General features: G+C 47.1%; 1 protein-coding gene and 6 non-coding genes across 7 annotated transcripts; 3 read left to right on the forward strand and 4 right to left on the reverse strand.

Annotated features, from left to right (window-relative positions):
• Positions 1-2,780: 2,780 nt before the first annotated feature.
• On the forward strand, positions 2,781-2,853 carry TRNAK-UUU. Its single transcript has one exon. It is a non-coding gene; the product is annotated as a tRNA-Lys (tRNA).
• A 2,108-nt stretch (positions 2,854-4,961) lies between these two features.
• Positions 4,962-5,034, forward strand: TRNAF-GAA. The gene has a single exon. It is a non-coding gene; the product is annotated as a tRNA-Phe (tRNA).
• Positions 5,035-6,021: 987 nt separating this feature from the next.
• On the reverse strand, positions 6,022-6,094 carry TRNAK-UUU. The gene has a single exon. It is a non-coding gene; the product is annotated as a tRNA-Lys (tRNA).
• A 3,076-nt stretch (positions 6,095-9,170) lies between these two features.
• Positions 9,171-9,253, reverse strand: TRNAL-UAA. Its single transcript has one exon. It is a non-coding gene; the product is annotated as a tRNA-Leu (tRNA).
• Positions 9,254-9,592: 339 nt separating this feature from the next.
• Positions 9,593-9,678, reverse strand: TRNAR-UCU. Its single transcript is given in 2 exon segments — positions 9,593-9,628; positions 9,642-9,678. It is a non-coding gene; the product is annotated as a tRNA-Arg (tRNA).
• A 275-nt stretch (positions 9,679-9,953) lies between these two features.
• On the forward strand, positions 9,954-10,026 carry TRNAV-UAC. The gene has a single exon. It is a non-coding gene; the product is annotated as a tRNA-Val (tRNA).
• Positions 10,027-18,759: 8,733 nt separating this feature from the next.
• On the reverse strand, positions 18,760-19,695 carry LOC121472065 (olfactory receptor 4D9-like). Its single transcript, XM_041723056.1, has one exon. The coding sequence runs from the start codon at positions 19,693-19,695 to the stop codon at positions 18,760-18,762; it is 936 nt and encodes a 311-aa protein (XP_041578990.1).
• Between the last annotated feature and the right edge of the window lie 2,317 nt (positions 19,696-22,012).

Here is a 22,012-nt window from a genome sequence, read left to right on the forward strand (position 1 = left end):
GAATTTTTATTTGCCAAGTCGCAAGCCACCGTGTGTATGCATGTATACGTCCCTGCGCTCCGAGCGCGATGCGCCCCCGGCCACACTGCGCCCCAGCAAACACACTGGGAAACTACCGTCAGGACGATCCGGATTCCAGAACAGACTGATCGTTTCTTGTTCCCGACACCTCGCCAAGTACAAAACGCGTTTGCGTCCATCAGCACCGGGGCAGACCATGGCACAGACCCCCAGGGACCCCGCATCCCACCTGGTCCGGGCTTCCAGAGCTGTTTATACTGGTCTGGGCTGGGGGGGCTGGGGGGTGGACGACAGGGGAATCTGGAGGCTCTGGGGTGGATCCTAACAGTAATAATAACAAGTATTATTATTACTACTTTATTGTTATAACAGTAATAGGTATAATAATACTTATATATTATACAACATATATTTATATTATTATATATAGATAATATATCAAATATAATCTATAACATTATATATTAATATTACACTTATGTATTTATATTCTATTTATGTTATATAAGTAACATGATCTATAACATATATAATATTGCATAATATATTTGTTATATTATTATATAAATAATACATTATCAGAACATATACTCTATATTATACATAATAATATAAAGGAGATAATAATACTTATTATTATTATACTTATTACTTGTTAAGATGAATCGCTCTATCAAGGTAGTGCAAAGGAACAACACACACTTGGGGATGCCCTTTTATTGGCTGGACACCAGGCTGGGACATGGGAAGAGAGAAAAGAAATTCTCAGTCCTCACATTCTAAAAACCTTAGGTGTGGTGAAAGACAAAATGGAGAAATACTGCTTTGGGACCTATTTATATGCCCTCCCCTTTCTGTTCCTCTGTGCCAATACACTAGCTAAAGAAGTGTTCCCCCAAATCTTTGGGTTCTTGGGTAGAGGGATGAATTTCGATGAAATGTGAAAATGGTCAAAAGGAAGGAAAATGATGTACTACTAAATTGGGCAGTTCAAAGTCTGCATGATGTATGCCAGCATGTGTGACAGGGAATTTTATAGGTCACCTTGGCTAGGCCGTGGTGCGGTGCCCAGTTGTTTAATCAAACACCAGTCTAGATGCTGCTGTGAAGGTGTTTAGTAGATGTGATGAAGGTGTAAATCATAGACTTTGAGTGAAGCATATTATCCTCTGTAATGTGGCTGGGCCTCATCCAAGCATCTGAAGGTTTGAGAGCAAAGACTGGGGTTTCCTGATGAAGAAGGAATTCTCTTCAAAGATGGTAAACAGAAGATCTGCCTAGGTCTCCAGCTTGCTGCCTCACTGAAGTTGAACTCTTACCTGAATGTTGTCTGTCGGTCTGCCCGACAGACTTCAAATTTGCCAGCTCCCACAACTGTGAGCCAATTCCTTAAAATCTCACTCTCAGACTCCTAACTCTGGGAAAGGAACTAGGCGTGGTGGAAGGGGAGGTGGGCGGGAGGTGGGGGTGACTGGGTGACGGGCACTTGATGGGATGAGCACTGGGTGTTATTTTATATGTTGGCAAATTGAACACCAATAAAAAATAAATTTATATATTAAAAAAATCTCACTCTCAGTGTTGGGCTTTCTCAGTTTGCAGCCTGAAGAAAAAGGGGAGAATTCCCAAGGGAAGCACTTGGGGTACAAGCAAGAAGCTTGGAGAAGATGGGGTGTCTCTGCCTCAATCACCATTCTTGCCCCCGTGACACACACCTACTCAGTTTTCAGTCTTTTTTTTCTCTGCCAGGTTCTACTCGGCCCGCCTTCTAGTATTCATATTGTCCTCTCTTAGAGCCCCGAGTGCGAGGCTCTCGGAGGTTGGCCCCCCGCATGCTTGCCTTCGGGACCTGTAGCAGATCCTCAGTGCAGGGGAGCTGAGGACCAGGGACCCTGTGGTCACCAGGAGGTACCTCCCAGGCTGGATGGCGGGTCAACTGAGTTCCCAAAGGTGCTGGGAACGGGCGATGGGGGAGGAGGGAGGGGAAGGTGGGACGCCTGTTAGAGGGGACAGGCTGGGTAAAGGCCCGGAGGACCGAAAGGCAGGAGGGGATCTGCAACGTGCGGATGGGGTGTCCCTGAGGGAGGCGGGGGGAGGCGGGGTCGCCCGCGCAGGAGGGAGGGATTGCGCGTGCGCGGAGGCCCGGCCAGCGGGGGCGTGGCGAGGGGCGTGGCGAGGGGCGTGGCGGGCGGGAGGGGCCGTGCTCTCACTGCACAGCCCGGGGGCCGAGGCGGCTTCCAGCGCAGCAGGTCGGAGCCCGCGCCGTCTCGTTTAGCTAATCCGCTTCGCACGTCTTTTACGGTGGACACCTGAGATGGCACCAGAAGTGGTGCTTCTCGGCAGAAGGGGCACCTGATCCTTAAACCCTGACCTGCGGTCTCCGCCCCTGTGCTCTTTGCTTTTAGAGCAAAGATTGGCGTGGCGGGCCGGGGGGAGCGGAGACCGTGAGTAAACGCCTTCTCCTCCTGCAGGCTTTTGCAGAGCTCAATATTCACGCTTGCCAAGGAGTTTAGTTATTAGTTATTTAGAAAAATAACTTTCTGAATAAAAGGGGGCGCGTTTTATTTTGTTGTTTTGTTTAAGGAATCTGCATGGGGCTGCCGAAGGACGACCTGACACCTTCCCCGCAGGGTCCGTGGGTCGGAACGGGTCAAAGCACACTCGGAGGAGGAGTCGGGAGCCCGCCCGGCGCGGGGCTGTTAGCTCACAGCGCACACAGGACGAGGTCTTCAGCCACCGGAGGGAAGCGCTGTCTGCGAGCCCGGATAGCTCAGTCGGTAGAGCATCAGACTTTTAATCTGAGGGTCCAGGGTTCAAGTCCCTGTTCGGGCGGCGCTTCCCCTTTTTTCCTAAATAATTTAAAAATGAGAACAGCTTTCATAATCGGGTGCCTGTAGAGAAGGCAGTAAAGTCGTGGAGCGTGTAGGCTGCGAGTCCAGCCGCTGTCTCTGAAAAGCCTGGTCCCCGCGACGACGGACACTGCGAACCTTTGTGCAAAGGCCCCGGGAAAACTTGCGGTGCGTTGCTCGGGGGAGTTCAAGGGGCTGCTTTATTCTGCAACCTCGGGCCGGGCCCGGGGTCCCGACTGCTGACGGCTGCATTCACAGCAAGGGGAACGGTTGCTTCGAGGCACCGCCCCCATCACTGTTCCAGGCTGACCCTCCCTCTGGGGTTCCCTTCCCGCCAAGTGTCTGCGGACATGCCGTGGGTCCTGCACCTACACGCCACCTTCCTTTACCTCCAAAGGATATTTTTGCATTCTGAAACAGAAGACAGGACCGTCTAGAAACCCATGCACCAGACAGAGTGCATGGAATGATACGGTTCCCTCTACGGGGAAGTCTTCTCTCTACCCTCCCGCCCCCCAAGTGTGACCCTGAATACAGGGAGGTGTTGAGGCCGAGATGACAGCTTCTGCTATGGGAGGAAGAGGGTCGTATTGGACAGAGTGCCTTCAAGGGGCTGGAATGGGACAAGTCCTGGTGTTGGAAAAACAGTAGTCAGCTGGCACCGACTACTGACAAGGGAAGGATTCAGTTCCTGAAAGATACTGCCGAAGCCGGGTTGTGGAGCCAAGAGCAGCTTAGGCTGCGGTTCACTAAGACTAAAACTAATTTCCTTGGGAGATAGAGGGAAGGTGCATCCTGGCTTCACTAGAGATTGAGCCTTCCTTGCTTCCGTCAGGCAACAAAGGAGGGGGGATCCTGATCTCCTTAGCAGGATGGAGGTGGAGGTTGACTGAGGCAGCCGCCCTCTTAGCTGATGGACTGTGGTACCCAGGGAGTCTGGATTAGTGGGGCCCGGCAGAGCCAGGCTGGAGGGAGCACTCAAGCCGGAGCCTAGGCCTTCATCCTCCATGCTGGAGTGCCTTACCCTGGGTCTACACAGACCCACAATCACCTCCAACTCTCCAAAGCGCAGCTTCCTCAGCAGGAGAAAGGGAATGCGGGCAATAGCATCCATCTTATGAACTTGTGATTTAATGAGGTCGTAAGGCATGCACAGTGCTTAGTGGGGTTTTGCCCTAAGGTAAACATTCAACACATTGTAGCAATGACCATTATTACTATTATTCAATATTCAGCAAAATTGTGATTATTTTCAATCTGGGAAGGAAACAAAAAACCTTTTGAAACAGGTAAGGAACCATTCTGGAGAAACATACTCCCAACATGCCCAAGATCAGAAGCCTGTCCACATTCATGTGACTGTGTCAGTTGGTATACTGCTGAAGGGTCAGCCCTGGTCACCATCCACATGAGGGCGCAGGGCACTGGGGGGGTGGGGTGGGGTGGGGCAGTCAGGCTTCTTTGAAGACAGCGAATTGAGGGGCTCAGATGGCACCCCAGGGAGAGAAACAAGGTGGCAATTTTTCTTCTCTCTGAGGGAGTCCTTTGGAAAGTGATCAAGTGCACCTTTGGCAACCTTGAAAAGTGAAGTGTCTTTGAAGGAGCAGAGTGAGCTGGGACGTGGAGAGGAGGACGGAGTGGAGATCATGGAGGCCTCCTACTTCCTCCCTCCTCACCCCGAGGTCACTCCCTTTGTCTTTCATCAAAGGGGGAAAAGAGGGAAAAAAACCAACAACCCAAAAAACCCTATGCCTATCTTGACCAACATTTCTGGACTTTGGGGCCGGAGGGCTCTGGTTCAATTCTGGATGATTTGAGATGCACCAGGTATTTCATTTAGAAATTATCATATGAACATCCTCACGGCAGGGGTGAGGCGGGTGGGGATCGAGTGAGACCAAGTGGGTCATGTGCTGGGCGCACAGCAGGCCCTCGGTAAGAGGCTCTCTTTATCAGGGAGGTTCCTGGGGAGAGGTGGAGAAAGCATGAGGATAAACATGCTCAATTTTCCTCACATAGTTTTCTGGGGCTTTTTTTTCTTGCTTTCTTTTAAAAAATTTCCTTAACTGGGTAGCGCCAGCTCTCGTCTTCGCCGAAATAGCTCAGTTGGGAGAGCGTTAGACTGAAGATCTAAAGGTCCCTGGTTCGATCCCGGGTTTCGGCAGGGTTTTTGCCGACACGCACCCCACAACCAAGAGGGCCTCCCCGCCCAGTGCGCCTGCGCAGCGGCGGCTCGGGTCTCTTGGTGCGCGTGCGCAGCGGCCTGGGTGGATGGGCGGTAGGTGCATGTCTCCTAGCGCGTGGACCCTCTCCCGCGCGTGCGCAGCGGCAGCGCAGGGGGGCTCTCGGCTCCCGTACCCTCCTGTGCGCGTGCGCGACCGGGAGGAGGGTCCCGGGAGGGCTCCATCCCCGCCGGGAGCTCCGGAGCCTTGGGGCGCCCGGCGCCCAGTCCCACGGCGGCGCGCTAGGCTCCCTGAGCTCCCTGAGCTAGGCTTGTCGGGCTCGCATGTTTTTCTCGTGGGAGACAGACGTGCAGACCCACAGCCTTAAATGTTGTCTCTACAGCCAGAACCGAAAGCCCGGGCCCGTCGGCGGGTCAGAAACCGGGTAAAGGATGGTTCCCAGCCGGAGATGTGATTCATAAGCGCCCGGCTCGATCCGAGAGCCCTTGGGAGCTGTTTTCTCACCGCGCCTTTTTTTTTTTTTTTTCAGTTAATTTTTGGCTTCTGGGGCTCACCGCGCTTTTAATACATGGGGCGCACTAACCGCCAGGAGCATCACTATCGCGACTGACGGGGGCGGGGGGCGGCTTTCTTGGTTATGGGTCTTTTGATGTTCCGGATGTAAAAGGAAGTTTCAAGGAAAAAAAAAAAAACCATCTCCGGGCAAAGTGACATTACAAAGTTGGAAGAGAAAGTGCTGGGCTTGGAAGGCTCGCTGGTAGGCGCTCTGCGCATGCGCAGAGCCCCCGTGGGGGCTGGGGTCCAGGTGGAAACCCGCGCCTACCCAGCGCTGGACCCCGTGTGCTGCGCGGGTCGGGTCGCCCCCCCCCCAGGTCGCCCCGTCCCCCGTCCCCCATCTCTTCTTCCTGCTGCTCGTCAAGAGAGGTGAACAAAGTGTCAAATTTATCCTTGGAGCTTAAAATAACCTCCGCCCGAACAGGGACTTGAACCCTGGACCCTCAGATTAAAAGTCTGATGCTCTACCGACTGAGCTATCCGGGCTCGCAAGAGGGGCCTCTTCCCGGCCCTATCCGCGGTGAAATAGGCCACGTGGCCGCTGTCTTTTTAACGTTCTGAGTCTTTTTTACTGATTCCCCGGGAGGTAAAACGGCAAAATGAAGATCTAGTGGGTGTTTGGCAGAATGCAGCCCGTTCTCTCCCATCAGAGACTGTAAAGAAAATACCTGCCTGCCTTAGCTCCTCGCAGCTGGACAGCAACCCCCCTCCCCGCGAAGTGCTAGCACCCTAAGGGGAGCATCCCCAGGGGAATCCTCAGGTTTAGGACCTCTGGGCGTGCTTCTGGGTGAGCAGCGGGGTTTTTAATGCCAGCGTTGGACGTTGAAGAGCCCCGGAGCGTGTCGTGGGTGGGAATTATGAATAATTGATTAGGTTTCCAATAATCTATTCAACAGACATTCACCCAGTGGATGCCGCTCTTCAGCATTTAAGCAAACTTAGGCTGCGAAGACCCAGTCCTGGTCCTCGGGGCCGCGACAAGGCACACTTCCAGAAGCACCCAGTGTGGCGCTTTGGCGGTGGGAAGCTGGCTTTTGCAGCGTCACCTGGCTGACCCCAAAAGTAAGGGGCAGACAAGGCTTCAGTAGCTGGTGAAGCCTGAACTGAGCTGTGAATGGTGACTGCCGAGGCCCCCGTAGACTTGGAAAGCAGAGGGAAGAGCTAACAGAACAGAACGCACGTTCTCCAGGGAATCTCAACATTTTGCTGGAGCTCCCATTGAAAGATTTTGATCAGGTGGGATTTTATATCTTTTGGCAGTCCTGTTTACCCTGACACCTGTGTCCCGGACGCAGTTAATCTTTTCCTAAATTCTGCTCCTTGGTTGCCATGTCATTCCTTGAGGCATTGGGTAGGATCCCTTGAAAGGAAGGGAATCCTATGAGGTGGAACCTCACAACAGTTTTAGCCCTCCTTGGAGTTCAGAGACATTGCACCAAGGGGTCCCGGGAGGAATTGAGGCCTGCATTCTTTTATGAAATGTATATGATCGGGAATGTATCAGGAATGAAATGTATCGGGGAAGTAGGAGCAAAGTTTAAATAGGTAACACCTGTAATGGAAAGATATCCATGTTATGGGAAGCAAAAACACAAGGCGCTAAACAATACTTATGGGATAATATTTGTGGAAAACTGCAAGGGTCTCTATATGAATATATATTCTTTAATTATACATTTTGTATATTTGGGGTTTGCATGGTCATAAGAGATGCTTAAGGATAGAAAACAATTCAATAAAACAGCTACTTTTTGGGGAATGGCAAGGAGGTGTGTAAGAGAAGGCTCTTACCACTTCCTTTAGGTACGTCTGTTACTGGATTTAAAAAATGTGTTTTCATAATAAAATAAAGGAAGAAAAAAATGTAATGTGTTACACGAGTCCACCCTTTTGGGATCACACAGGCAACCCTTCAGATCAAAGCATCCCTGATCCTGTGTTTTCTACAGATCCCAGCAGAGAGCAGTTAAAAGCACAAATTTTCTTTCCAGTGTGTGTGTGGGGGGGGTGTTCCCTCTACGTTTCATGGTTTGGGAGGAGAATTGCTTATTAGTATTGAAAAATCACAAATGAATAAGGTAGAGTTTTCACAAAAGAAGATGTGGATTCCCTATGAATCAGATGGCATGTCTAGGTTCCACCAAGAAAACTAAAACCAGCGCCGCCCCCCCCCCCCCCCCCCCCCCCCCCCCCCGGTGCTGCCTGGGCCACGAAGTCAGTCCTGGGGGAGTTAGTGAGCCTCCAGCCTCACCTCTGCTTCTTACAACAGAACCAGGGTCATGGCGCCTGCTGAGTGCGGGACAACAGGAGGATTTGTTTCCTGTTCTCCTAGGACAAGACTAAATTGACAGGTACCAAAGACTGAGAACCAAAGTCTCAAACTGTATACAATCAAGTGGTTTTTTTTTTTTTTCCAATCAAGTGTTAACTGACTTAATCAGCATAGAGAGAGTTCACTGCAGCTGTTTATATTTAGTGCTTTTTTCCCAATGGTTCTCCCCCCCCCCCCAACGACCCCCCTCCCATCCCCTCCTCTTGAAATGCCGTCCTCTTCCCACTTTCCAAGTTTGTTTGGTTTGGGAAGTGCCCTGTGATCTTTAAAGACAGGGATGAGGACCTGCCCCAGAGATCCCGGCTTGATCCTCTCGGGATGGGGTTAGGTACTGGGCCTCTGAACCTGTCATTATTGCTCTGCCTGCCACAACATCCCTCTGGCTCCTGCATAATGGGTGTGTCTTTCCTCCTAGAACGTGTCTGCAGCGAGGCCGATAGACCCTCTATGTCCCCAGTGCCTGGTCAGTGGCTGGCACAGATCAAGCTCTCAAAAACTGCTGTGAAATGAATGAGGGCCATGGGTCAGGGAAAGCTTTTAGTGAAGGCTCAGACAGCAGAATTGGTTCTTTGGACAAAGTTTTATTTGGCAGAAAGAGGAGAACACTCCTGTCACGATGAATGATTTCCACAAAAGGGATCAATTTGCCCTGAAAACGTTCTATGCCACTCTGTTGTGCCACCCTGTATAATTTACTTTATAGCACTTAATTGCCACCAGAAATTCAGTTTATTTGCTAGTTAATAAACCATCTCTTCTCTCTGTCACTGTGATTTAAGTGCTGCTGGTGAGGACCTTGTCTTTTTTCTCGTCCTTATTTGTTTACTTTTTCTTAAAAAAAAAAAAAAAAGTTTGCGTTCCCATAACCGCAGCATTTAGAACAGTCCACCGCACGTAGCGGGATCTTAATTAACTGTTGCAAAGAGTGAAGGTTTCTATTGCAGAAATGCACACCCCCCCCCCAACCCCCCAGGTAGTATAGTTTTACACAGACCTTTTCTTTCAGTTTTCTAAACCATCAGTTCTTAATTTGTGGCTACACGTTCTGTGGCGAAAATACTAACATTCAGATTAAAATGCCATTGCCAAGTAACCCTTCAAACTGTCTCGGTTCTCGGTTGCTCTCATCCATCATCCTGTCTCAGCCTAAAATTGCAAAATTACCGTTCACCATCGCTCAGAGAAGGGTTTCTTTTTATTTTCATTTTTTTGGAAAGGCAGAAAAGTCTTTACCAGAAGTGGGGTTCGAACCCACGAGGATATGAATCCATTGGATCTTAAGTCCAACGCCTTAACCACTCGGCCATTCTGGTATCCCGCGGGCTTCCGCTCACTTTTAGACAACGTGAACAACACAGAGCTGCTGAAGTCTAGGGTTTTTTTTTTTTTTTTCCTGCTAATGTCAAAGCGATATGGGGGAGGAGGGGAAACCCCAGTGACTTCTCGCACCTCCAGCGTCTCATCACAGACCCTGGGGCCCCGAAGGCGACGGAGAACCAGGCTCAGGTGGCGGGACTCCCAACAGCGTTGGGCGAGAGGTCGGCGTGAGCTTCTTCTCTTCCCCCCAGTGGGGCGGGGGGGGGGGATGCGGACTTTGAAACGGGGTCAGGTGTTTGCTTTCCGTTGCCTGCTGTCCCTTACCAAAACAAAAGCGACTCTGGTGGGACTCGAACCCACAACCTTTGAATGCCTCCATCTGTCTAGAAGTCCAATGCGCTATCCATTGCGCCACAGAGCCAGGCACTGGCGCCCCCTCCGCGCTGCTTACATCAAGGCAGGCGCCGCGCCGACCCGGACGCTGGCGGGGGCCCAGGCCGCGGCCGCCTGCGGGGAGCGCTGGGTGCGGCCGCCGAGCGGGGGCGCGCGCGGGGGGCGTGCGCGGGGGGCGCGCCGGGCAGCCGGGGGCCTGGGCAAGGCCTCCCCTGGGCCCTCGCGGAGAGCAGCCCGCTCCGGGCGCGGCGGGCGGGGGCTGCGTGTGCACTTCCTGCGCCCCGGAGGCCCGCCGCTGCGCGCGGTTCCATAGTGTAGCGGTTAGCACGTCTGCTTTACGCGCAGAAGGTCCTGGGTTCGAGCCCCAGTGGAACCAGGGGGCCGCGGCTCTGCCTTTTTGCTTCGGGTTTCCCCTTTGCCAGCCAGACGCGGAGTTCCGCTGGAGCGGGCGAGGGGCGCCGCGGGCCGGCTCGGGCCTCCGCACCCGGCTCCGCGCTCCGCCCCCCGCCCCGCCGGCCGCGTGGGCCCCAGTCCCGCCGGCGCCTGCGCACCTCGGCCGGCGACGCTGCCCCCGTGTGGCGGCTCTGCGGAGGTGCAGGCGGCCCGCCCGGCTCGGGTCGCGGCGGCGTCTCTCCGCTCGGAGGCGGTTCTTCTGTGACCCTCGGGCGGGGGCGGGGGCGGCTTTGCATCCTCCAGTACAGATGCTCATTCCCTTTATTGGCCACTTAGGATTTTTGTGCAAAAGATAGCGTACGGTAGGTACGCCCCCGCCCCCCCGCCCCAACGATATTCTGGAGATCTTTGTCTCCCGGCAAGTGCGCGCATCCTTACGCTCCCCTTGCCGGGATGTATCGCGGCGGTTAATGGGCGCTGCCTGGTGACCTTGTGTCCCATCAGTGACCTTGTGTCCCATCTTACAGGCCATGCCGTGGTGGATTCCTTCGGACTTGGCTGTGGGGTGGATCCGCATAAGGAGCAAGCACACAACCCCCCGTAGGTGTTGCCTAGGTGCCGGGGCGGGGTCGTGCTGGCGCGGGGAGCGCGCAAGGTCGCTGGTGCTCTGGACCACCTGGACCCGGGAAGACGCGCAGGCAGGCCAGGTGGCCGCCAGGGCCACGCCCGCAGGGCACAGCAGTCTCAACCTCCGCAGCCTTTTTTGCCTTAGAGAAGGGATTGCTAGGTATATATATATATATATATATATATATATATATTTTTTTTTTTTCCTCCTTCTAGGAATATTGCGACTTTCACCTCCAAAGAGCTCGGTCGATGCTATACTCCCACCAGCAGCACGCTGCTTGCTTCCCTTCAGTCTCTCAGATAAAATGCATTAACAGGCTTTGGGGTCTCTTTGCCTTTTGAAAGGGGAAAAATGTTTTAATTCATATGTCTTTTATCAGAGTAAGGTTGAATATTTTTTCATATACTTACAAAACATTCTCTTTCCTCCCTATCGTCCTTTCTTCCCTCCCACCCTACTATCTTTTCAATCTTTTTGTCCGAATTTCTATTATATTGGTAATGTTTCCTTATTGATTTTTAGGTGCTTTTCATAAATACCGATTTAGAGATGTTTTGCGAATGTATTTCCCAGACTTACCGTTTGCCCCTTTTCTTTTGAGATTTTTGTGCTATGCAGAAATATAAAACTTTTAATGTCGTCAAATTGATTATCCGTTTGTTTATTTTTGAGGAGGGGCTTTAAAATTTCTTGCTTAGAAAATGTTTCTCTATTCTGAGATTATATTCCAAAAATGATGCTATATTTTCTCCAGATTATTATTTACTTAAAATTTATCTGTTACATTTTTGGTCTTTTTGAAATCTAACCGGGTGCTATGTTCTGAATGTTTTTGTTTATTTTTATTTTATTTATTTATTTAATATATATTTTTTAAATTTTCTTTATTTATGATAGTCACACAGAGAGAGAGGGAGAGAGGCAGAGACACAGGCAGAGGGAGAAGCAGGCTCCATGCACCGGGAGCCCGACGTGGGATTTGATCCTGGGTCTCCAGGATTGCGCCCTGGGCCAAAGGCAGGTGCCAAACCGCTGCGCCACCCAGGGATCCCTTTTTGTTTTTGTTTTTTTTAAAGATTTTATTTATTTATTTATTTATTTATTTATTTATTTATTTATTTATTTGACAACACACACACACACACAGACAGACAGAGGCAGAGACATAGGCAGGAGGAGAGGAAGGCTCCCTGTGAGGAGCCTGATGCAGACTTAATCCCAGAATCTAGGGATTGGGACCTGAGTTGAAGGCAGATGCTTAACCACTGAGCTACCCTGGTGCCCCTGAAGTTAAGGTATTTCTAAGGAAAGGGCCTTTAGAATAGTGGCATTTAAAATTTTTGCTTTTCTTGTGAGTTAAATTTAATTCGGTTTCCTTTGTAACTTTTCCATCAAAGAGGAAGCTCAGCCTTTTTGGAGTTTGTCTCTCAAGGTTTTTAAATAGAGCACCCACCTTGCAGGGGAATGTCTTGTCATAAATCACCATATTTCAAGCTTCAAAAGGATAGGTTTTTTTTATAGGCCTGAAACTGTCAAGTATTTTTTTCTGGAAAATATAAGAGAAAATCTTTGTGACTACTGTTTAGGCAAAAAAATTCTTAAATAGGCCATGAAAAGTGTTCCTAAGACTAACAATAAATTTAACCCCAAAACTTCTACTTGTCTAAAAATACTCTTAAAGGAAAAGACTTGTCACAGATTGGGAGAAAAATATTTGCCAAAATCTTATCTGATAATTCTTGTATTCGGAATTTGTTAAAAACAAAAACAAAAACAAAAAACCTCTTATGTTGCAATGATAAGAAAACAAACAACCTAATACAAAACTGGTTACAGATCTGAACAGACATTTTCCCAAAGAAGAAATACAAATGGCAGGCAAGTACATAGAAAGATACTCAACATTATTAGCCATTCGGAAAATGCATTGTAAAATTATACTACACACCTGTTAGAATGCTTAAAAAACAAAATCTTAATGCTAACAATACGAAGCGCTGACAGGGATGAGACGTAACCAAGAACTCCCGTATGTTGCTGGTGGGAATGCACATGGTATCACCACTTAGGAAAAGAGTTTAGAAATTTCTGTAAAAGTAAACACACTTATTTTGCCAGCAACCCAATTTTTAGGTATTTGTCCAAGAGATGCGAAAACACACGTTTACCCAGAGATCTACGTGTAAATGTTCATAGCAACATTAGTCATCATCTCCAAAAACTGGAAGCAAGCGAAATGTCCTTGACTGGTGAGTAGGGGAAGCAGCCAAGCCATGGAAAACCATCAACATGAGGAAGGAATGAGCTCCTGATGCCCCTGGGAACAGGGTACATTTCAGAAGTGTCATGTGGAGTGGCATAAGCCATATGGGGAGATAGCCTTATGGCTTTCTGGAAAAGGGAAAACTGTAAGCACAGAAGACAGACCAGAGACAGCATTCTGGGAGCCTGAGAGGACTTCACATGATGCCCCAAGATCTCACATCACTGAGGACATTTTGCCTGTGGAGGTAGAGAGCAGTGTGGGTGCAAAGTGGCACAAGGGAACTTTCCGAGGTGATGGAAATACTCAAAATCTTGATTATAATGGTGGTTACATGACTTTATGCCTTAGTCAAGTCTCATAGGACTATATACCTTACAACGGTGAATATCACTGTATATAAATTATACCTCAATAGACAAAAAAGGTCAGGTTTCTAGCACAGTGCAGGCTTTCAGTAATGGAAACGGAATTAACCATCAAACATAAAAAAGTACTTATTGGAGGAATGATAGAATGGAGTGGAGACTGGAATTCAGATTGAGATCATTAACAGTTTTATGTGAACTCTGGATAATTTTTTTTGCAGTCTTTTTCCATTTCTTGGGGGATAGTGGGCTAATAGAAGCTGAGTGATAGAGCAGGCTAAGTCGCAGGTGTGTCAAACCTCCAGATCCAGAAAGAAGTCTATGTGATTGTGTCTAAAGACACAAAGGAATTTTTTTTTTTTTGTAATTTTAAGGAAAAAAAAATTAACTTCGCAGGGGATAAGGAGAAGGAATGGGTTCAAGGCATCAGAAGCTCCACATCATTTTTCAAACTATTAATGGGAAGCGAGAAGTGAAAGACAGGTTAATGAAGTGAGAATTGTAGGGCCACTTAGGGGCTGCCCTAAGTACCCTAACTTGAGAGCAAGCAGAGTTTGGAGACCACACTAGTCCCCTCCTCATTCTGAGTCAGGGGTGAGCAGGGAGATGCACGCAGAGGAGAAATTTTAGAAGAAATCAGACATGAAAAAAAGGATGAGGGGGAGGGAAGAGAGAGAGAAACAGTGGGAGCCTAGAGAAGGAAAAGAAGATTGAGGAAGAGGAGGAAGGCAGGAAGGGAAGAAAGAAGGCAAAAAGAAGGAAATGAAGAAGGGAGATGTCACCGTAAAGGGAAGTGTTGAGTGTCCTCTGCAGTTACTTCTGGTGTCACCCATTGTACCAGTTTTTAACAAACTTGCCTCTGAGGTCTTGGTCTTCAGGGTTGATGTTTCTTTTGACAAGTTCTATGTTAAAAAGGATGTAAACAATAACTGCTTTAACATGGTCTGGTGCACATTTTCATTTCTTTAGCAAAGGTGCGTGTTGCCTTGGATGTCAGTTCTTTCTCAAAGGCGTGGGATTTTTGCAAAGTGATTTTTCAGTGTTGTGAGGTTGGTCCAGCATGTGGGGCTGAGGAGGATGGGAGACCCTCCACCTTTTGGGACCCCTACTGTTGCCCACTTCTGTGGACTTTCAGCCTTCTAGAATTTCCTGGTTTATTCAGACAGGCCCACTGACCTTCAGGATTCAGAACATGTCTCCTCCTGTCACCTGTTCCCTGCGTGCTGACATTGGGCAGCGGTGGGAAAGGGACTGGAGCCGAGCTCAAGGCCTGCTGTTCCATATTGATGGGTCTGAGGGTTTGGTAACTGGAACTGATGGTTTGGGGGCTTCACAAAGTCCACGCAGACAGTACGCCCTGCCCAGTGGTTTTCAAGCTTTTTTTCACTGAAGCACCTGCAAATAACTATGTTTTATTTACATCAAGACTCAAGGACATATGCGAAATAACATTTTGAGGAAACAATGCTTTTTTACTATTTGAAGAATTCTATGCTCTTTTATTCTCCCCTTGACTATTCAATTTCATTAAAAAAAATGCATGTGCAGACCTACTAATGACATCACACCCCTTAGAGTTGCTGCAGTCCGTGTGGTGAGACAGAGGCCCTTCACACCAGGGCCGCCCAGAAGTGGGTGCGGATTCCTGGTATCCGTGACAACTCTTGGATCTCCTGGAGATGGTGCCTGGGATGTTTGCATTTTAACTTAACAGCTCAGTGATTCGATGCCCACTGAAGTTGCAGAACCACTGGCTCCGGGAAGCACACAGGCTGCTCCTCGCAGAGATTTCCAACTCTTATCTGTGGAGCCCTGAAGATGACTGCGGATGAACTCAGGGGGACATCTACAGAGCTGCTCCTCTTGATCTGGGGTGCAAGAGTTCACGTGCAACATCGTTTCTGTTTCTCAGATCAACTCGGATCTCAGAAAGATCTGAGATTTGGGGGAAAGAAAATACATGTGATAAAGGTTTTGAGACTTCATCTCGGGAAATAAGAATCTCAGTTAAGTTCTGTCTACCAAAGGGAGAGTCACAGAAATGGAAGGACTCCCTTTAGGGGTAAGGAAACATAGAACATTTTGCTTCATAGACACTCATCCTAAATCAAGAGGAGCTTCTTTAGAAATACAGCTTCCCAATGTGGGAGATATTGAAAAATTTAGCAAAAACTTAAATGTTTTACATTAGAATCCACATGTTAAAAAATTGTTGTCAAGCAAGACATGCTCATCACCTTGAAGGAGAAGAAACATATTTTCTTGGGAAAGGGATTTTAATATATTCCACTTGACTCTAAAGTACTATAGTCCTTTTTTTTTTTAAGATTTTATTTATTTAGGGCAGCCTGGGTGGCTCAGTAGTTTAGCGCCGCCTTCAGCCCAGGGCATGATCCTAGAGACCCTGGATCGAGTCCCATGTTGGGCTCCCTGCATGGAGCCTGCTTCTCCCTCTACCTGTGTCTCTGCCTCTCTCTCTCTCTCTCTCTCTCTCTCTCTCTGTGTCTCTCATGAATAAATAAATAAAATTAAAAAAAAAAAAGCTTGAGTTAAAAAAACTCCTTAAAAAAAAGATTTTATTTATTTATTTGTTTGTTTAGAGAGTATGCAGGAGTGGGGCAGAGGGAGAGGGAGAGAGAGAATATCAAGCAGAAACTGTGCTCAGTATGGAGCTGGATGTGGGGCTTGATCTCAAAACCCTGAGGTCATGACCTGAGCCTAAATCAAGAGTTGGACACTTAACCAGCTGAGCCCCCTGGGCGTCCCTAAAGTATCATAGTCTTGGGATGCTGACTGGCTCAGTCAGAAGAGCATATGACTCTTGATTTCCAGGTTGTGAGTATGAGCCTTACGTTGGGGGTAACGATTATTTAAATAAATAAATGAATCTTAAAAAAAAAAAAAGTACCATAGTCTTGAGAACACTACAATCAATAGTCTCTTAAAAGTAAGTGTGTGTGTTTTAACATTAACAACATGCTACATGTTGTTTTCTTGTACTAAACAGTCTATATGTAAACACACATGTGTACATACAGGACATACACATATATACGTTTTGTTTTGTTTTGTTTTGTCTTGTGAATCCTCAATTCATTATTTGCCTCTGGAAGGTAAAGACTAAATGCTAAAAAAAATATACAAGGAAGGGAAAGTTTAATTTTTAAGAAAAGTATTTCTTTTTTGTAATAAAAAATGATTTGTAAGGGCAGGGAGGAGGATGAGCAAGCTTCCAGTTATAGAGTGAATACGTGGGATCCCTGGGTGGCGCAGCGGTTTGGCGCCTGCCTTTGGCCCAGGGCGCGATCCTGGAGACCCGGGATTGAATCCCACATCAGGATCAATCAGGAGCACATCAGGCTCCCGGTGCATGGAGCCTGCTTCTCCCTCTGCCTGTGTCTCTGCCTCTCTCTCTCTCTCTCTCTGTGACTATCATAAAAAAAAAAAAAAAAAAGATTAGAGTGAATACGTCACCGAGATGAAAAGTATAGTGTAGGGCATAGAGTCACTAATACTGTAGTAACTTTTTATGGTGACAGATGGTGAGGACACTTCTTGTGGTGAGCATTGCTTGATGTACAGAATTGTAGAATCACTAGTTGGTGCCCCTGTAACTATTATAACATTGTATATCCACCATACTTAAATAAAAGTTTTGAAAAATGCTTTGCAAGGAAGTCATATGTTCTTATCCAGAGTAGATAAGAACATATGACTTCGGGCACAGTGTGATTCTGTATTCTGGTTCAAAGGGAAGTTTGAACTGTCCTTGCCGTTTCTGTTATGTCAGTGATTAGATACCAAAGTCAAAGCTGAAGTCAAAAGTGAGGTGAATGATTTTACTTCTAGGCAGGAAGTCACAACCACCCCAAAGAAGCAAATGCAAATTTTCAAAAGATCTTCCAAGTCTTCACACTTTAATAAAGCACCATGCGTCGAGGATCTGGTATAAACGAATGTGAATTTTGTTCATCGTGTCCGCCTTGCTGTGTTGTGCTGAAATGTTCCATCCTTCCAAACCTGGGTCTGTCGGGCTACCTTTGACAGCCTGGGCTTGGACTCACCTCCTCACATGCACCCAACGCAGCTTTCCTGTTCTACATCTCCTTTATTCTAGGAGGACACCTGGTGCCTTTGACTAGTCCATAGAGATACCACTGAGAATAGACTCAGAGCTGCTCCCTCTCCACCATCACCACCAGCAGATTGCCACAGCCCTCCAGAGATATATCTAATTTCTGAAGTTGTGGTGTTCTATCTAGCTTGTCTCTCATGAACTGTGTCTCACTTATGAAATAAGTGAGATTTTGGGCAGGGATTTGGGGCCAGCATCAAGGGAGGACTATGAAGTGGTGATAGAGATGTTTGGGATGGGCTATATTTTGGAGCAGGTTTCCCTTGCTTGTGTTTTTCTTAGAATCAGGCTATGTAAGTGACTCTTTGCTTCCCTTACTTCATGCATCCGTTAGAGATTGCGTGGGAGAAAAGATTGGGATCCAAATGCAATCCAAATTTTAGTTGACTACCAATTTCATCTATTTGCTTGACAAATTAATAGGTTGCCAGGAGACCAACTCAAATATAATATTGCATTCTATTCTCTTAAAGAGGAGGTCTAGATGATGAAAAGTCCATTTATTCTTCAGCCTTTGCTCCCTGTGGACTTGAGTCAGGCACATTCTAGCAATGCATACAGGATAGGGTTCCTTCCTCTGGAAGGGTGGCTGGGAATGAATGGCTGAAAAATGATGTTGAAATTCTTAGAGGGGCCTGAAGCTTTAAAGTATCTACTCCTTGGTCAGATAAAGACAAGCAAGCACCTTTTGTAATACTACAATAGAGGAGAAATTTTTGTGGATGAGCTTGTTTCAGACCCTATCAAATCCAGAATGAAGCAGCAGGAGTAGTAAAACATGCACTTAACTGAGGCTCAGATATCTCAGAGCCTGAGATAAAACATGGAACTTAGCTCCTGCAAAGGAAACTCAGAGGCTTCCCTAGAAAGATGCAACCTGGATCCTCCACGGTTCACAATGGAAAATGATTTCCTCAGAGGGAAGGGTGGCTGGGCTTTCCAGCCTGGACTCCTGCTCCCTGGATATCATTTTACTAATTACTGATTAGGCAACAACAACCACAACTCAAGAACTGAGAGGTAACTTTCTCTCAGGCCTTATTTCCTCACCTGTAAACCTCACCTGAGGTGTTTGGGCCATGTAAGCTTTGGAGTCTCATTAAGAGCTAACAATTTATGGATCCGAGACCCTTAGTGGTCAACAATCTCTCCAGAGAAAACCTTTCAGAGAAGATTATTTTGGACCACCACCCTTTTCGGGGACACTGCTGTAGGACAAAGGGAGAACTTTGGCCAAGATGGCCTATGGATCGGGGTCTTCTACTCTGTGTTGAGAAAATACTTTTCAGTTCTGACTTTCAGTCTGGACTTCATAGTATCTATTCTTTTTTAGAAGGTCCAAGTCTTCTCTTCAGTCTCCTCATGGCTGACTTCATCTCCTGGTTCCTCAGGGTGTAGATCATGGGGTTCAGAACAGGGATGATGACTGTGAAGGTGATGGAAACAGCTCTGTCCATGCGGAGGGCAGTGAAAGGCCGGGCATAGACATAGATGCAGGGCACAAAGTGAAGGGTCACCACAGTGATGTGGGAAGTGCAGGTGGAGATGGCTTTCCTCCTGCCCTCCCCAGCATGAGACCTCAGCATCGTCAGAATGACTGTGTAGGACACGAGGAGGAAGACAAACCATAGTGTAGAGATTAAGCCATTATTGGAAATCATTAAGACCTCAAGAACCAAGGTGTCAGTGCAGGCAAGTTTGAGGACCTGGGGGACATCGCAGTAGAAGCCATCAACAACATTAGGCCCACAGAAGGGGAGGGGCAGCAACAGGGAAATCTGCACGATGGAGTGGACAAAGCCCCCCACCCAGGAGGCCACAATGAGGGCAGTGCATCGCCCCCTACTCATGATGGTCACGTAGTGCAAGGGTTTGGAGATGGCCATGTAGCGGTCAAAGGCCATCACAGAGAGAGAAAAAATGTCTGCCCCACCGAGAAGGTGGAAGAAGAACATCTGAGTGATGCAACCATTGAAGGAGATGGTCTTTGTCCTTGACAGAAGGTCCACGAGGACCTTGGGAGCAGTGATGGAGGAGAAGCAGATGTCCAAGACTGAGAGGTTGCGGAGCAGGAAGTACATGGGGGTGTGAAGGCGGGACTCACAGGTCACAGTGACCATGATGAGGAGGTTTCCCATCACAGTTGATGTGTACACCAAAAATAAAAAAAGAAATAAGACCAAGCTCAGCTCTTGAGACTGGGTCAGTCCTTGAAAAATAAATTCTTTCACTCTGGTATAATTTCCCTGCTCCATTGTGTCATGTGTTTTCTCCTTCAACTACCTGGGGAGAAAATAGAAGATAGAAAGTATATCATTAAAAACAAAAGGAACGTGAGTTATAGGACTGGAGTGTCTCGGGGGTTATTTTTACAATTATTTTCCTTTTGGGGAGGGATGCCTGCAATTCAGTGAGTTATCCCCAGTAGTGGGGTTTTTTAAGTTCTTTCAGAGCAAACCAAAGAGTGGGTTTCCAATGGATGCTTAATCGAAGCACCTAAATCAGTATGCTATTAAATTCTTAGAGGATCATAAGGGAAGGGAAGTAAAATGGAATGGAAAGTCATCAGAGAGGGAGAAAAGCTATGAGAGACTCTTAACTCTAGGAAACAAACTGAGGGTTGAAGGAGGGGAGATGGGGGTGGGTGGGGTAACTGGGTAATGGGCATGAAGGGGGGCACGTGATGTGATGAGCACTGGGAGTCCTATGCAACTGATAAATCATTGAACACTACATCTGAAACTAAGTGTGTACTTAATGTTGGCTAATTAAATTGAAATAAAAACATTTTTTTACACTTGCATAATTTTACATATTCTATATCCCCTCTTGAAAAGTCACTAGATGGTCTGAAAAGTGAGGAGAATAGTTTTGTTTTGCAACAAATACTCCTGTATCTAATCATTAGGAAGTGGGAAACACACAGGGGAGAGGTATAAAACAGCCTGTGACTCTCATGGAAGCTTAGAGAGGCTTCTCTCATCATCTTCCACAGCAGACAATCTGTTGGGCATAGTCTGTGCAAAATTTCATGGTACTCGATGATCAGCACTGAGATAAGGTCAGAAAAAGCCGTTTCCTGTGTGGCCCCCCCGCCCCCCCAGGACAAACAGGTTTGCAGTAGCTAATACAGTTCAAGCATATGCTGCTTTTGTTCTCAGTTTTTCTTCTCTTTGGTGTCTTGTTCTCTTTTGTCCATGGGACTTGGCAAGTGGTAGCTATCGTCCCTGCTCTGGGTGATGCTCTTGGCAAACACTTCATCGCCCAGCACACCAGACAAATGGCTGTCTTTTCTTGGGCTCCCTCCCTTCGCATCACCTACATTTGGATGACGCTTCCCCTCATCTCACTATTTGTAGAGGTTTCAGTTTTGTGCAAAAAGCACAGATTTTGGAACCGGTAGATCTGAATTTGAATATAAATTCAGTATTAATTGAGCAAGTGGCTCAATTAGTAGATGACTCTGAGCTTGTGTCTCATCAGTAGAAGTGGGTATAATCATGTTTGTGTCATAAGGTTGTGAAGTTTGAATGGACTTGTTTCATTCTTAAATCTGAGTCCCCACAGACTACATGTTCCCTCATATAGAAGCTCCTGGCATTTTGCAGGGCCGGTCTTCTCTACAACATTATCTGGGAGATGCTGTTACACTTTCCCTATAAAAGAGAGTTTTTTGAAATAATTGCAACAATGATCAAATGCAGCATTTAAAAAGCAGATACATTCCATACAATGGAATATTATTCAGTTATAATAAGAAATGAGCTATCGAGGCCCTGATGAGAATACAAAGAGGGTCCTTAAATGCATATTGCTAAGTGAAAGAAGGTCATCTGAAAAGGTACACACTGTATGACTCCAACTCTATGTCATTCTGGAAAAGGCCAAATTGTAGTAGAAAGATTAGTGGTTGCCAGGGGCTGGGGTGTGCAGGTAGGGAGGGATGAGAAGGGAAGGCATAGGGGATATTTGGAGATTTTTAAATCATGGATACGTGGCATTATGCATTTGTTAAATCTACAGAATGCACAACACTCAGACTGAACACTGATGCATACTAAGGACTTTAGTCAATAAACGTATCCAGCTTGGTCCCTCCGTTGTTGATGAATGTAGCACACACGCATGCAAGGTGTTAATAATGGAGAAACTGCTGGGAATAGGGAATGTGCAGAGCTCTCTGTACTTCCCTGTTTAATGTTTCTGTAAACCTTAACTGCTCTAAGAACTAAAATCTATTAGTTTCTTAAAAAGCAAATAAAACTTGAGAACATTTACATTTTGTAAAGAAACACATTTTTGGAAAATCTTTTATTACCAAGCTTCACTTTCTGTAAATGCAAATTCAATGCTTTCCTCTTGCTTCCCAGCCTGTTGTAAAGAGAACATCTACAATAAGTACTGCTTTGGGTGGTTGGTGACAGGCATCTGGCTTTTGCGATTTTATCAACCGTTTACAATAAAATCTCCCTTTGCAACTCTTTCTCTTAAAAAAAAAAAGCTCTTTCTCTTGAAAAAGAAAATCATGTTTGTTACAGTGTAACTTGCATGTGAGAAGGTGCATACATTTAC

This window comes from Vulpes lagopus, chromosome 11 (genome assembly GCF_018345385.1).
Source record: "Vulpes lagopus strain Blue_001 chromosome 11, ASM1834538v1, whole genome shotgun sequence".
In the NCBI taxonomy this organism is placed as follows: domain Eukaryota; kingdom Metazoa; phylum Chordata; class Mammalia; order Carnivora; family Canidae; genus Vulpes; species Vulpes lagopus.